This window comes from Pelodiscus sinensis, chromosome 4, assembly GCF_052426305.1.
Source record: "Pelodiscus sinensis isolate ZL-2025 chromosome 4, ASM5242630v1, whole genome shotgun sequence".
Lineage (NCBI taxonomy): Eukaryota > Metazoa > Chordata > Testudines > Trionychidae > Pelodiscus > Pelodiscus sinensis.
Window position 1 is genome coordinate 43,143,788 of NC_143055.1, and position 16,369 is coordinate 43,160,156.

The following is a 16,369-nucleotide window of genomic DNA, read 5'->3' on the forward strand; positions in this document are numbered from 1 at the left end:
TCTACCACCGCTATGGCGTACCTACCTACAGACAGAGCCGACGCCATACGGGACCTATCGAGCGTCTTGCTTACGGCCCCGACAGTCTCATACCTTACCTGCCTGAAGCTGTTAGGCCACATGGCCTCCACCACGTATGTCATAACCTACGCTCGCCTCCGCATGCGATGTCTACAACATTGGCTCCTTGTAGCCTACAAACCGGGCATTACCAATATCAACAGTCTCACACCTGTCCCTGCCCGTGTCAAGGAATTGCTCGCATGGTGGCTCCAACCGGCCAATACTCTGGCGGGTGTGCCCTTCCGGATCCAATCCCCGTCAATTCAACTTACCACGGATGCGTCCCTTGTAGGCTGGGGGGCACATATGCTGCACTATCGGGTCCAAGGATTATGGTCCCACCAAGAATCCCTACTTCACATAAACTTCCTGGAACTCAGGGCAGTTTTCAACGCTTGTCGCCACTTCGTCCACCAAATACAGGGAACCACTCTACAGGTCCTTACGGACAACATATGCACTGTATACTACATCAATCGACAGGTCCAGGACCCTGTGTGCGGAATCAGTGCGCCTTTGGAACTGGGCAATTCGTCACAATGTCACACTCACAGCCTCCTATCTCCCCGGCAAAACCAATACAATTGCGGATGCACTCAGCAGATCCTTCCATTCCCAACACGAATGGGAACTCCTTCACTCTGTAGCCCGCAATCTGTTCCAGCTATGGGGCTACCCAGAGATCGACCTCTTTGCTACTCGCGACAACAAGAAATGTCGCGCTTACTGCTCAAGAGCGGGCATAGGCACCCAATCGATGGGGGATGCCTTCCTGCTCAGGTGGGGAACATACCATCTCTTATACGCCTTTCCTCCAATTCCACGGATACCCCGAGTAATAGAGAAGATACTGTCCGACTCAGCGACAGTAATCCTGGTGGCCCCCTTCTGGCCTCGCCAGACATGGATCACGCAACTCATGCAGATGTCGGTATCCAGACCTCAACGTCTTCCACGGATCAGCAACTTGATCTCGCAACAAAACGGCAATCTTCTCCATCCGGACATCGACCGTTTGCACCTGACAGCTTGGCTCCTAACTGGCTCCAAGGCCTAGAGCTAACCTGCTCCCAAGCAGTCAGGGACGTACTAGTACAGAGTAGACGCCACAGCACTCAACGATCTTACCTCTACAAGTGGCGTCGCTTCTTTGCTTGGTGACAATCACAGACCATCGATCCTCTCAAAGCACATATTCAGTGCATCCTAGACTATGTACTTCATTTACATTCGCAAGGCTTGGCTGCTGCTTCCCTAAGAGTACACTTGGCAGCAATTTCGGCCTTTCACGCTCCAATAGAGGGTTTTTCTGTCTTCTCTCATCCACTTACGAAGAAGTTCCTCAAGGGTATTTCGAATCTCTACCCACCGCATAGACCTATCTCACAACCATGGGACCTTACCCTCGTCCTGGACACTCTTACCTACCCACCATTTGAACCACTTGCAACTTGTGATTTACAGACCCTCACAATTAAAGTTACCTTTCTCCTTGCGATCGCCTCGGCTCGACGAGTCTCTGAGCTCGCGGCACTCTCTGCCGATCCTCCCTACACAGTATTCACTCAGCAGGGAGTCTCACTTAGATGTCATCCAGCTTTCCTGCCAAAGGTTAATTCGTCATTCCACGTCAATGAGCCTATTGTCTTTCCTACCTTCTACCCCAAGCCACATGCTACACCTGAGGAAGCCCGCTGGCACACATTAGACGTCAGAAGGGCGTTGGCATTCTATTTAGACAGAACACGTCCCTTCCGGAAGTCCCCACGATTACTATTGTCACTGGCAAATCACTCTAAAGGTCAGCAACTGTCGTCACAACGTATTTCGGCACATATCGTTAACTGCATCACTTGTTGCTACACCCTCAGGGGCAGGTCTCTACCCTGTCCACCAACCGCACATTCAACCAGGAGTATGGCCGCCTCCACGGCTTTCATGAAGAACGTACCGCTACGGGACATATGCCGTGCAGCTACATGGTCGTCTTCATCCACGTTTGCTCGACATTATGCCCTTGACCATCTCAAAGCGGCAGACATAGCAGTCGCTCAGGCAGTTCTTTCTTCTGTGCGCAAGTAATTCCGAAGCACGACCAGCGGTTAGATGACTGCTTCATACTCACCTGTAGTGGAGCACCCACGGGGACATCACTCGAAGAAGAAGAAATTGTTACTCACCTTGTGCAGTAACATCTGTTCTTCGAGATGTGTGTCCCCGTGGGTGCTCCACGACCCGCCCTCCTCCCTGCTTCGGAGCTCTGTTTTGTCTCTTTCAGATGTTCCAGCTAGGAGGAACTGGCGGGTCGGACCGCGCGACGCAGAAAAGGCGCGAACGCCGCGGGATGCTCTGCACATGCGCGGTCCTTCGGAGGGGGCTACTGCTAGCAAAAACTTTCCGGTTTGCGGCGCCGGGACGAGCCTGACACCTGTAGTGGAGCACCCACGGGGACACACATCTCGAAGAACAGATGTTACTGCACAAGGTGAGTAACAATTTCTTCCCTAGGCATCTTATTCCAGTGTTTAATGACCCTAACAGTTAGGAAGTTTTTCCTAATGTCCAACTTAAATTTCCTTTGCTGCAGTTTAAGACCATTGCGTCTTGTCCTTTCCTCAGAGGCTAAGAACAATTTTTCTTGCTCTTCCTTGTGACACTCTTTTAGATACCTGAAAACTGCTATCATGTCTCCTCTCAGTCTTCTCCTTTCCAAACTAAACCAGACCAATTATTTCAGTCTTCCTTCATAGGTTATGTTCTCTAGACCTTCAATCATTTTTGTTGCTCTTCTCTGGACCTTCTCCAATTTCTCCACATCTTTCCTGTGGTGCCCAGAACTGGACACAGTACTCCAATTGAGGCCTAATCAGCGCAGAGTGGAGCAGAAGAATGACGACTTGTGTCTTGCTCACAACACTCCTGTTAATGCATCCCAGAATCATGTTTGCTTTTTTTGTAACAGTGTCACACTGTTGACTCATATTTAGCTCTATGACCCCCTATATCTCTTTCTGCAGTACTCCTTCCTAGACAGTCGCATCCCATTCTATAAGTGAGAGACTGATTGTTCCTTCCTAAGTGGAGTACTTTGCATTTGTCCTCATTAAACTTCATCCTTTTTACCTCAGACCATTTCTCCAATTTGTCCAGATCATTTTGAATTATGACCCTATCCTCCAGAGCAGTGGCAACCCCTCCTATCTTGGTAACATCTGCAAACTTAATAAGCGTACTCTCTATCCTGATATCTAAATAGTTGATGAAGATATTGAACAGAACCAGTCCCAAAACAGACCCCTGCGGAACCCCACTTGTTATACCTGTCGAAGCAAATGCCTCACTCAGTTTACGTGGCTAAACAGACAGTTTTATTGGCCAATAAAAGCAAAGTGAGCCAAACGTGGTCTCAGCAAAGCCGGGCCCAGTAAGGCTGCTTAATACAATCAATCCTAGTATCTTTATACCCTTAACCAAACAGTCTGACGTCAGGGCATCCAATTACAGAAATAATCAATTAAACTAGGAAAAACAAAGCCTTATCAACAAGATGGCGGACAGGTACGAGGGAGTACCTCTCCTCTCTGAACCAGCCCAATTAACACATTCCAATAGCACATCTGTCTTGGCCTGGCGCATGGGGTGATAAAAAGTTCACTCTGGCCTATGTGCAAAGACAAAAAGCTGAAATGGTTTCTGTTATACAAGATGGCTTCTAGCTAAACATAAAATAGCTTCTACATACCTTTCCAGCAGGATTGTGAATAGTTAATAACTACTCTCTGGGAACGGTTATCCAACCAGTTATGTATCCCACCTTATAGTAGCCCCATCTAAGTTGTATTTGCCTAGTTTATTGATAAGAATATCATGCAAAACTGTATCAAATGCCTAACTAAAGTCTAGGTATAAATTTAGAGCTTTCTGCTTAAATTACTTCTAAAAAAAAGTTAAGTGTACAAATATACCTTTTTCTGCATCAGATGTGCTTATAATATCGATGCGTCATTTCAATTATAAATGTCTTTGACATTTGGTACAATGAGCTACATAAATAACCAAACACCAAACAAAACAAAATTAAAAGTTCCAGTGTTCCTCCTTCTGAAGAGGCAGGAGTTCCTAAAGATGCACACATTATGCAGCCTTCCTGACCATCCCAAGTTGATGTTGATGAAATGGCCCTTTTGATCCACCAGTGCCCTTTTGATCCACCAGTGCCTGCAGAACCACGGAAAAGTACTTCTTACAATTTATGTACTCCTTGGCAAGATGGTCAAGGGCCAAGATGGGAATGTGTGTTCTGTCTATTGCCCCACTACAGTCATGGAACCCCATCACAGCAAAGCCATCCTCTATGGTAACCATGTTTCCCAGAGTCATAACCCTCCATAGCAGAATGGTATCAATTCTCTTGGCTACTTGTATAACAATAGCCCCCACTGTAGATTTTCCCACTCCAAATTGATTCCCAAATGACCAATAGCTGTCTGGCATTGCAAACTTCCACAAGGCAATTGCCACACACTTCTCCATGGTCAGAGCGGGTCTCATTGTGATATTCTTGCACTTCAAGACAGGAGAAAGCCATTCACAAAGTTCCAAGAAAATAACCTTGCTCATTTGGAAGTTTTGCAGCGACTACTGATTGTCCTACCTCTGCATCACAATGCAGACCCACCAGTCTGTGCTTGTCTCACTGCACCAGAACCAGTGTTCTACTGTGTCCACAGGGTGGATTAGCATCTGCATTTGCATCAGTGCAAGGGCTCACATGAATAGTAAGTCCATGGGATCTTGAGAGTAGTCCTCATCCTCTGCCTGGCAGAGTGACATGCATACATTCTCAAAATACCACATCACTAGGCACACCAAGGCAGACATCAATATCACAATGATTTGATGCGAATGCGATCCATGCTCATGCTGCTACAGCATCAGGGCCGAAAAAGGCGTGAAAAGACTGTCTCCCACTGATCTCAAGCAAGGGGGAAGGGACTAGACGAGTACATTATGGGATGCTGACGACATGAACCCATAACTGAACCCACTGTACAGTTTTGGCCCCAGCGTGCACTAGGAGCATAACCCAGAATGCAAACCAGCACTGGCACTGGTGGGATAGCTACCCACAGTGCGTCACTCTCAAAGTTTATGGCAGGCTCCCTAATGGGGACATACTATTTCGGAGTGCACTGAATTCTTCCCTCTAGTGAAGACATAGACCTTTGACTTTGCAAAATTGGGTGACCAGACATCGACAAGAATAGATTTGGCCTTATCTCGTAGTGTAGACATGGCTATGTCCTTCTGTAGCACTGGCCCATTCTTTCTGCCACAGCTCCTGGGAGCTGGTATCCTGCCTCCCCATATACTAGAAGAAACTCTAAAAAACTCTGATTTTTGACATCCACATAAAATGCAAAACTTGCTTTAGGTGTTTCTCTGAATGTCCAAAACCTCCGTATTGACAAGGACACCACCTGACAACTCATTCACATTGAAAGAGGTGCCTTAATTTAGTTATCCAAACAAACATAAGCACCCACAAATATCTTAGGATGCGGAAATCTGTTTTTGGCTTTGAGTATTGGATCCTAAATGAAATCAAACAGGTCTATAAACCCACATGACTGGTAGTGCAAGGCACATTTCGCGATCATCATTCTCACTCTTTCTTGACTTTCTTTCTAAACTTTCATTACAAGTACTATGTTAAGACTTAGATAGTCTTCAGTTTCTTATGCTGTCAATCTCTCATCTCTTGCTGAGACCCCTGTTGTGCCAACAGAGTAGGCTGGTCTTCTAACTCCGCAAGGTCAGGAGGGCATGAGTATGGTATTCTATTAGCAAAATACAGGACTATGTAGCACTTTAAAGACTAACAAGATGGTTTATTAGATGATGAGCCAGACAGTAAAGTGTCGAATACAAGTGGGTCTCAACAAACACTCTAGTTATCTCACCCATTACAAAGACAGCTTCCCCAATTATCACCTCTAACATCATTAGCCCACAGACATTTACCTCCCCCATCCCCCTTCTGTTCTGAAATTTGATTTGTCCTTTTCATATGTGTTCATTTTTTTTTTAATTGTATCCTTTGGTATATATGGTTGTAACTATTTTCTTCCACTATTTGATCTGAGGAAGTGGGTCTGGCCCACGAAAGCTCATCATCTAATAAACCATCTTGTTAGTCTTTAAAGTGCTACATAGTCCTGTATTTTGCTTCAGCTACACCAGACTAACACGGCTACATTTCTATTAGTATTCTATTAGGTAATTGCAATTGTATACTTAGGCTATATTCATGTTACCATCTGGATTGATTGAATCAATGTGTGTGGTCATTGCCTTAAGCATTGTACTGTGTGTATTTTTAATACCTATTGCAAAAATGTGTACCAGACACATTGTGAGCATGGCTGTTGTGAGTCCCAAAACTTCCTGACCAATGTAGAACTCAGAAGCTTTTAACTTTTTGACCAAGAGTGGAGGATAAACCTAGTAAACTTTCTAGTCAGATTTGGCAAGCCAAAAAATCCAAATTCTATTCCAAAACTCTCGGTTTACAGTCTACATTACCATAAACGCGACCAGGCAAGATCAGGAATTGTGTTACTCCTCGTGAAATCAGGAGTACCTGACATTGACTTCAGTTGCCTGTAAGGTTGACGATACAGGCTTGATGATGTGGACGCATCATTTAGAAATTTACCTTATGCAGCTAAATTTGATGTAAACTCCTAGTGTAGACCAGACTTCTAGAATATGGAGGGTATTAGCAAAACCCTGAATTATCACACCAAAGCTTGGCATGCTGGGGTCTCCTCTCTGCTGTTCTCTCCCAAAACACAGTTGCCCATGGAGGTGCAGGTTTCGGTGGCCCATGGAACATCTTACTGACCCCTGGGGTGCAAAAGTAGGTAGACCGTGCTCTTGCTCCAGATCCTGTAATGGGAGAGCATGTAGTTGTCCTACATTTCTGCTGTTGAATATGAGGCATTGTTGGCTCATGGAGACATCCTTGCAATCCTCCATTTTCTTCTTCAATCCCAGAGATGTCACTGGCGCAGATTCCATAGAGGAAGGGTTTGCTGTTGTGATCCTTCACAAAGAGATCTCCATCTCTTCTTATAGAAGATGATGTGTAGTGTGAGCGTATCATCCATCAGTGGCTAGTTTCCCAGGCCAGGCTTCTGCAGGGCCAGGTGCTATGTGTAGGGAGAGATTTTGCATGCATATTAAAGCTCCTCCCCCAAATGGTAGCATGGGGCTCAGCTGCTAGGCCAGGCTGACCCCTGAGAGCTGCGTCACTGTCACCTGAATGAGTCTGGGTGATTGGAAGAGAAAGAGTGAGAGAGGTAGCAGGATGATTGGACAGCCCAGGTGGGGCAGCAGCACTGTGGCATAGGAATGGAATTTCCAGGGGCGTCTTCTGCAGCTCTGGGCCATCAGCTATAGTAGTAGGGAAAGTGGCAGGAGTGCTGGCTGTGGGGTGTGCCCTGCTATAACAGCTCCAGCATCTTCCAGCAGGGGTCACTGTGGAGAAAGGCAGGAGCACGGTTTCCTCTAATCTTTCCTACCCATGTGTGGAATGATGTTTATGTGCACTGAGGTATGTACAACTGTACACCACCAATAGAAACAAAAAAACTAGCAGTAGGTGCTCTACCAATCAGCCTTGTGCTATAGTAAATCATAACTATGCTGCGGTTCTCTGTTCTGTCTATTTTTTCATTTGGAAATGCAACTTAATTTTACAGTTAATGTATACATTGTTAGTGGGTTTGATCCATTCTCCCTCCCATGTTAAATAGTACTCGCCATTCTCAAAAATAGATCCAAAGGCTGGGTTGAAGTCAGACTGCAATCCTATTGGTAGCCCTTTCTACTACAGGAAAGCATATTTCAATGACTACTGATAGAATTTTGAGCCAGAAGGATGCAGACATTGATGGAGCTGTAGAGTCACTTTGGTAGGGCATCAAAAGTCACCCATTCAGCCAATTAAGAAGGTATGTTTACATATAAGTATAGAATCTTGTCTTTTTTTTAATTCAGGAATTTAGTGGCTTAATGTTGAATGTAGGGTAGTAGTGGACATTGATATTTATATCTATATGCAAGTATAAAGCATTGCATACCAACATGTAAGATGCAGTCTTAGATTGTCAAAGCAGCACTGCTTTGTTTAAAAAAAACAACTCAGGGGAAGTATTTCAATTGAGAGTGAGGAAAACTAAGATAGGCATCATTCTTTCTTGTTATTGGTTTAAGCCAGGGGTGAGGAACCTAAGGCCCAAGGACCAGATGTGACCCCTGGTTTGCCTGGATTCAGACCCTGAGGCTCAGGGCGCCCCTGCATTGGAGAGCCCACACTGGTGCACCAGACCCTCCCTCCCTCACTTTGTCCCTCCATAAGGGTGGAGGACAAAAACATCTACTAGTCTGGAGCCCCCAGGCCCTGTTGTGCAAGGATAATGTGGGGAATGTCTTTTTCCTTGTTCACATGCCTTAGCAATGTAGCTAGATGAATCTACATTTTAGGTATAAACCAAGCCTTAGTGTTTCTCTACTTGTACAGTGCTTAGATACTGTAGTAATAAGCACTGTATAAATATCATTATATAGACCTCTGCCTCCTTCCCACATTGCTTTCTCAGCCCCTGAGATACTGTACCAAGCTACAGAGAGGCAAAGTAAATTTTCCAAGATCACAGAACAGGTCATTTGCAGAATCCAGAATAGAATCTTCTTTGCAGTGTCCAACTTTTGCTGCAGTTACTTTGCCACCATCAAATAAGATATTTGGCTGTGATAATTGTGATGTATACATAAAGCCGGGGTTAACCTGAATGACAGATTTGATAGTCAGGAAGCATTTTCCTCTGGTATAATGGCATTGACATTAAGAAATCTGTTGTCGTCTTTTGAAACATTGAGCAAGAATCTCCCATTAGAATAAAGTGAACTCATTGTTTCTCTTCTTCTGTCTTTCTAAATATATCCCAAAATATGTGTGTTCATTGAGATGTTGATTTGTTTAATTTTACACAAACTATCTGTGTGATCATTCTGAAGAGAACGTATTGTAAACCAGACAGCAATATTTTTGGACAAAATGTTTCATTATGATTTTGACATTCCTGCCATTTGCTTAGCCATTTAACACCTTTGATTTTATTTTTGCCAGTTTCTGGCAGACATGGAAAATAATGCCCTCTTTAAGGATGATATTGAATGTCAAAAACTTATTATGGAAGCAATGAAATATCATCTGTTGCCAGAGAGACGACCCATGTTACAAAGTCCTCGTACAAAGCCCAGAAAGTCTACAGTAGGAGTGTTATTTGCAGTCGGAGGAATGGATGCAACAAAAGGTATGGGTTTATATAATTTTAGTTGAAGACGGTGTATGTTGAAAGTCAGTTGAGTGGATTTTAATCTCTCTCTATATATATAGAGAGAGAGAGAGGGAGAGAGAGAGAGAGGGAGAGAGAGATTTTAGAGTGTATCTGTCTGAGTCCATCTGTCTGTCTGTGTGTGAGTCTGTTCAAGAACTCCTCTAAACGGTAAGAGCCAGGGCAACCAAATTTGGTGTGCAGCTTCCTCTTCTCTAACCTAAAGCAAGATCAAGGTTTGGCTATGCCAGGAAAACAGGAAGTCCCTGGAATGGAACTGTTTTCCATAACATGAAAAGTGAGTGAGCAGAGAGAAGGTACGCAATACTCACTATGACCACTGGGGACAGCAAGCACAGGGAAGAGCTATCCTGCAGAGTAACCACTGGGGGTGGCTGCACCACCATCAGAGTAACCACCAGGGGCTAGGGCTCACCATCTTGTTTGCCACCAGACTAAGTACGTGGAGCTCCCTCAACCCCAAACACTTTGGGGGAGGGGGAAGAGCTCTTCCAGACAGAGGGGATAGGAGGGGGGAGAAGGCCCCACTGGATGGGATCCTGTGTCCTGAGCCCCTCATGTCCCAAACATTATTCTAGCACCCCTATACCCAGCCCCTTCCCTGAGCCTCTACCCCCAACCCTGACTTCTACACCCCCTGCCTCATACCCTGTCCTCCTTACATCCCCAACACCCTGTCCTGACTCCAGCACTCCCTACATCACCAGCTTCCTGCCCTGAAGGATCTGGACAATGCCAGATAAGTTTGCTAGTGTATTCAATATTTATGTACGATACACATTAAAGCTTTCAAAGGCTATACACTGTAATGTATATCGTTCACAAATATCTACTGGTTCTTCTTCGAGTGGTCCCCATGGGTGCTCCACTCTTGGTGTCGGGTCCCGTCCCAGTGCCGTGGCTTGGAAAGCTGTCATAGCCATGCTCCACCAGACCGTGCATGTGTGGCTTCTTTGCAGTGCCGTTCGCACCTTTGATCAGCTGTGCGCGGTCCAGCAACCGCTCAGTTCCTCTCAACCACCTCTGATTGTGGCTGGAGCTCCCTTTGTTCTTCTAGTTTCTCTTTCAGAGAATGATCTTTAGTTTATTTCCATTTGTAAATAGTTAGACGTGTCTTGTTAGTCGTGTTCCTGTTCTTAGTTATCGCTTCTTAAAAAAAAAAATCCCTTCAGAATTACTTAGGAAGCCGCTACAGCTAATCATTAAAAAAAACAAAAACAAAAAAACCCCAAACCCAACACACCTGAAACTGACAACAAAAACAAGCAGCAGAAGACGGGGACTAAACGGAAGGTCGGCATTCAGCCACCTTTACTGGCCCCTTTGACAATGCCAGAGTCCCCCAGTTTTAAAAAGTGTTCACTCTGCCGTGAAGCCATGCCGGCTTCTGATGGCCATGACGCTTGCATTTGGTGCCTGGGCGAATCACATGTCCCACAGAAGAGCACCCATTGTTGCAAGCTCATGACCAGAGCTCAGTGGGAGCGGGAAATGAGGGTGAAGATGTTAATGTTTGGCAAGGCATTGCAACCTGATAGCATGCTTGCTGAGCCATTACCAACTCCTCCGATCACAAGTGGAGAGTGGCTTCTCCCGGGCCGGCCATTTCAAAGAAGACAAAGCCGTCTCCAATGCGCTCCCTCCCATTGGCAACTTCAAAAAAGCCAGCAACCTCCAAAGTGACCTCCGCAGGGTCCCGACACTCTGCAGGCCCTAGCACAAGAGGGTTACCACCACCACCGAGAGCACAGACTGCCTCGGCACTGACATCAGTGCCGGTGCCGCAACTGACAAGCAAGCTGGCACCGGCTTCAGCCGTGCCGCCTCCGACAACAGCACGGATGCCACAACTGGCAATCCAACCGGCTCCGGCTTCAGCGGCACTGACCCCTGCGGCATGGGAACTTGCTATGCCAGCCCCAGCACTGGCAGCAGCACCGGTACCAGGCATACTGCCGGCACCACCAACACCACAGCTGCAGCTAATTTCCCCGGCACCGGTCTGCCCTCACTCGGCACCGAGCTCCACAGTTGCCATGGAAACGGACAGCGCTTCAGCACCTAGGAAAGCACTAGCAAAAACTGATGCAAGAGAGAGGTGTGTCTCCAGTTTTTTCTCCGGAACCGTCCCCCTCTCCACCAAGGCATTAGCGGTACCGTGGGTATAGTGTTTTTCCCGTCCATGTCACATACAGACAATGCAATTATAGAGACATAGTGTATCTGGAAGCACAACGGTCCCGCTCACGATCTCGTTCACCCGGACGATCATCAAGGCATGGATCCACTAGATGCTCTCCACGTCGCGTCTATTACATACGACATAGTAACGCACAATCCTCATGTCACTCCTCCCCGTCGCATTCAGAACAATACTACGGGCACTATCATAGGTCCTACAATGGTCGTTCCCATCACGACCACACTCCATTGTCTTATAGGGGATCTTTATGCAACTGTCAGTCACCAAGTGTGCATTACTTACCTCAACAATCACAACAGTTACACTCACCTCTTCGAAGAGTCCAACCATTCAGCATGACCAATCTGAACCAGAAGAGGGGCAGCTGTCTGAAGCAGAAGTCTACTGACTATTCCTCTTCATCACCAGATGAGGCGGTATTCACAGGCAACATATCTCCATCGGATGACCTGAAGTAATTTCAGGACCTGTTCAAAAGGGTAGCAAGCGCACAAGAAATACAGTTGGCAGTCGTCCCGATTAAAAAGCATAGTCTCCTAAAGAATCTCCACCCACACCAGCGTGCGAAGATCGCCTTACGGATTGATGAAGTGATTATGGAAGTGGTGGATGAGATATGGCAGACCCCAACATTGGCTATGCCTACAAGTAAAAAAACCAATAGAAAATACTTTGTGCCGGCTAAGGGGTTAGATTTTCTATTCAGTCACCCCCAAACTAATTCGATTGTAGCTGATGCAGCACAACGTAGAGCTAAAGTGCCGCAGTACAAAAACACACTTTCAGATAAGGACAATAAAAAATTAGATATATTTGGTAGAAAGGTTTCTTCTTCTGCCACACTTCTGTTACGCATCGCAAATTATTCGGCTCATCTATCAAACCATAATTTCAATAATTATTCAAAACTAGCGGAGTTATTACAACATCTCCCAGACACTAAGAAACCACTGCTAAAGGCAATAGTGCATGAAGGCTATGCATCATGTAGCACTGCACTGCAGATCTCCATGGATATGGCTGACATAGCTGCATGAGCCACTGCTACAGGTATTGCCATGAGAAGATACTCATGGCTTTCTTCTGCAGGAGCCCCAAGAGAGCTTCAAAGCAAGGTCGAAGATCTACCCTTTGACAAGCATAAGCTTTTCGCAGTGAACACTGACGAAGTCCTTCATTTGGGCAAAGATTCTCGGACCATCTTACGTACACTGGGAATGTATACACCTCCCTTTAGGCATAGACACTACTATCCTTATCAACGAAGTTATGATTACAATTTCCAAAGACAACAGCCTTGTACCTTAGAGAATCAATGTTTCAAACAGCGCCCTCAACGAAAGCGGCCCCAACAAAACCGTTCGTCCAATCAGTCGTCGACAAAGCAGCAGATTTGACTTCCCTTTTGAGGATACAAGCCCAGTTTCCATAGTCAGTGCAGAAAACAAATCTCTTCATCTCTTTCACCATCGTCTCAGATCATATTTTCACCATTGGTCCAACATCACCTCAGACAAATGGGTACTAGAAGTTATGTAGTCTGGTCTCTCCATTCCCTTTGTCTCTATTCCTCCTACCACCCCACCTACCCCGTCCCTTTTCAGGGACCCCTCTCACAAACAACTACTATGGCAAGAAGTTCAGCGCTTGCGCACAATCGGGGCAATAAAGAGAGTGCCCAAGCAGTTTTGGGGAAAAGGTTTTTACTCCCGTTACTATCTCACCCAAAAGAAGACAGGAGGATGGAGACCAATCTTGGACCTTCAAAAATTAAATCACTACTTTCAAAAACATAGTTTCAAGATGGTGACCTTAACAACCATTATTCCATCATTGAACAAAGGAGACTGGTTTGCAGTCCTTGACTTGCGAGAGGCTTATTTCCATATTGTTATTCATGTGGCACACAGATGCTTCCTCCGATTCCGGCTGGTAGACGAGCATTTCCAATACAGGGTACTACCGTTCGGCTTGGTGTGTGCCCCCAGGGTTTTCACTAAAACTTTAGTGGTAGTGGTGGCCCACTTACGCAGCACAGGGGTAATGATATTCCCCTATTTAGACGATTGTTTTGTCAGGTGCTGCACGTATATGGAGGCATGTCAAATGGTAGCAACAATATCCAACGTATTTGCATTTCTAGGTCTTCTCATAAATGTGAAAAAATCATCACCGGTACCATCTCAGGATCTGATCTTTATAGGAGCACGACTCAACTCAAATGCGGCACATGCTTACTTACCAAGGGAATGTTTTGCAGTAATCCAGGATCTTGTACACACCCTGACGCACGCTCCCACGATTCCCACACGTGTTTGTTTACAGCTAATGGGCCACGTGGCTGCCTCCACCATCGTGGTACAAAATGCAAGGTTACATTTTCGCTCCCTCCAAATTTGGTTAGCCACAATTTACATTCCAGCAAAGCATTGCGTTCACAGACCAGTAGTGGTATTGCAACACGTACGCGAGTCCCTTCAGTGGTGGACCGAGCCATACAACCTCTTGGCAGGCATTCCGTTCCATCGCCCACAACCTACAAAGCAAATAACCACAGATGCTTCTCTTACTGGCTGGGGAGTACACATAGGCAGCCTTACGGTCCAAGGTCTCACAGACTTTAAGGTCAGAAGGGACCATTATGATCATCTAGTCTGACCCCCTGCACAGTGTAGGCCACAGAATCCCCTCCTAGAATAATACTCTCACCTATATCTCAGATATTGAAGCCTTCAAATACTTTGAAGACCCCAAGACGCAGAGAATCCTCCAGCTGTGATCTGTACCCCATGCTACAGAGGAAGGTGAAAAACCTCCAGGGCCTCTGCCAATCTACCCTGGAGAAAAATTCCTTCCCGACCCCAAATATGGCGATCAGCTAAACCCTGAGCATCTGGGCAAGACTCACCAGCCTGACACCCAGAAAGTTCTCTATAGTAACTCCTATCATCCCTCCATTGACTTATTTACCACTAATAATGAATGGTCAATTTGTTACCAAGATCATGTTATCTCATCAAACCATCCCCTTCATAAACCCATCTAGTTTAATCTTGAAACCAGATAGATCTTTTGCCCCCACTACTTCCCTTGGAAGGCCGTTCCAGAACCTCACTCCTCTAATGGTTAGAAACCTTCGTCTAATCTCAAGTCTAAACTTCCTACTAGCCAGTTTATATCCATTTGTTCTTGTGTCCACGTTGGTATTAAGCGTAAATAATTCCTCTCCCTCCCTGGTATTTATCCCTGTAATATATTTAATGAGTGCAATCATGTCCCCCCTAAGGCTTCTTTTGGTTAAGGTAAACAGCCAAGCTCCCTGAGTCTCCTTTCATAAGACAGGCTTTCCATTCTTCGAATCATCCTAGTGGCCCTTCTTTGTACCTGTTCCAGTTTGAATTCATCCTTCTTAAACATGGCAGACCAGAACTGCACACAGTATTCCAAATGGGGTCTCACCAATGCCTTGTATAATGTCACTAACACCTCCTTATCCCTACTGGAAATACCTCACCTAATACATCCCAAGACCGTATTAGCCTTTTTCACGGCCATGTCGCAATGGCGGCTCATAGTCATCCTATAATCAAAAAGGACTCCGAGGTCCTTCTCCTCCTCCGTTACTTCCAACTGATGTGTCCCCAGCTTATAACTAAAATTCTTGTTATTAATCCCTAAATGCATAACCTTACACTTTTCACTATTAAATTTCATCCTATTGCTATCACTCCAATTTACAAGATCATCCAGATCTTCCTGTATGATATCCCGATCCTTTTCTGAATTAGCAATAGCTCCCAACTTTGTGTCATCCACAAATTTTATCAAGACACTTCCACTTTTGATGCCAACGTCAGCAATAAAAAGATTAAATAAAATTGGCCCCAAAACTGATCCCTAAGGAACTCCGCTAGTAACCATCCTTCAACCTGACAGTTCACCTTTCAATATGACCTGCTGTAGTCTCCCCTTTAACCAGTTGCTTATCCACCTCTCAACTTTCATATTAATCCCTATATTTTCCAATTTAACCAATAATTCCCCATGTGGTACTGTATCAAATGCCTTACTAAAGTCGAGGTAGATTAGATCCACTGCATTTCCTTTATCTAAAAAATCTGTTACTTTCTCAAAAAAGGAGATCAGGTTGGTTTGACACGATCTACCTTTTGTAAAACCATGTTGTAATTTGTCCCAATTGCCATTAGCCTCAATGTCTTTAACTACTTTCTCCTTCAAAATTTTTTCCAAGATCTTGCATACTACAGATGTCAAACTAACAGGCCTATCGTTACCCGGGTCGCTTTTTTTCCGTTTCTTAAAAATAGGAACTATATTAGCAATTCTCCAGTCAAATGGTACAACCCCTGAGTTTAGAGATTTATTAAAATTTTTTGTTAATGGACTTGCAAGGTCATGTGCCAGTACCTTTAATATTCTTGGATGAAGATTATCTGGGCCCCCCGATTTACTCCCATTAAGCTGTTCAAGTTTGGCTTTTACCTCAGATAAGGTAATATCTACCTCCATATCTTTAGTCCCATTTGTTCTGTTACCATTATCCCTAAGCTCTTCATTAGCCTCATTAAAGACTGAAGCAAAGTATTTGTTTAGATATTGGGCCATTCCTAGATTATCCTCAACCTCCACTCCATCCTTAGTAATTAGTGGTCCTACT

At 45.2% G+C, this 16,369-nt stretch overlaps 1 protein-coding gene across 9 annotated transcripts in view; it reads left to right on the forward strand.

The window, feature by feature from the left end:
• KLHL5 (kelch like family member 5) overlaps positions 1-16,369 on the forward strand; it is a 154,929-nt gene that overhangs the window by 92,669 nt on the left and 45,891 nt on the right. For all 9 annotated transcript variants that reach the window (XM_075930569.2, XM_075930567.2, XM_025187964.3 and 6 more), the window contains one exon: positions 9,260-9,446. In XM_075930569.2, coding sequence (XP_075786684.2) covers positions 9,260-9,446 — 187 coding nt within the window. The remainder of the gene's footprint in view (positions 1-9,259; positions 9,447-16,369) is intronic.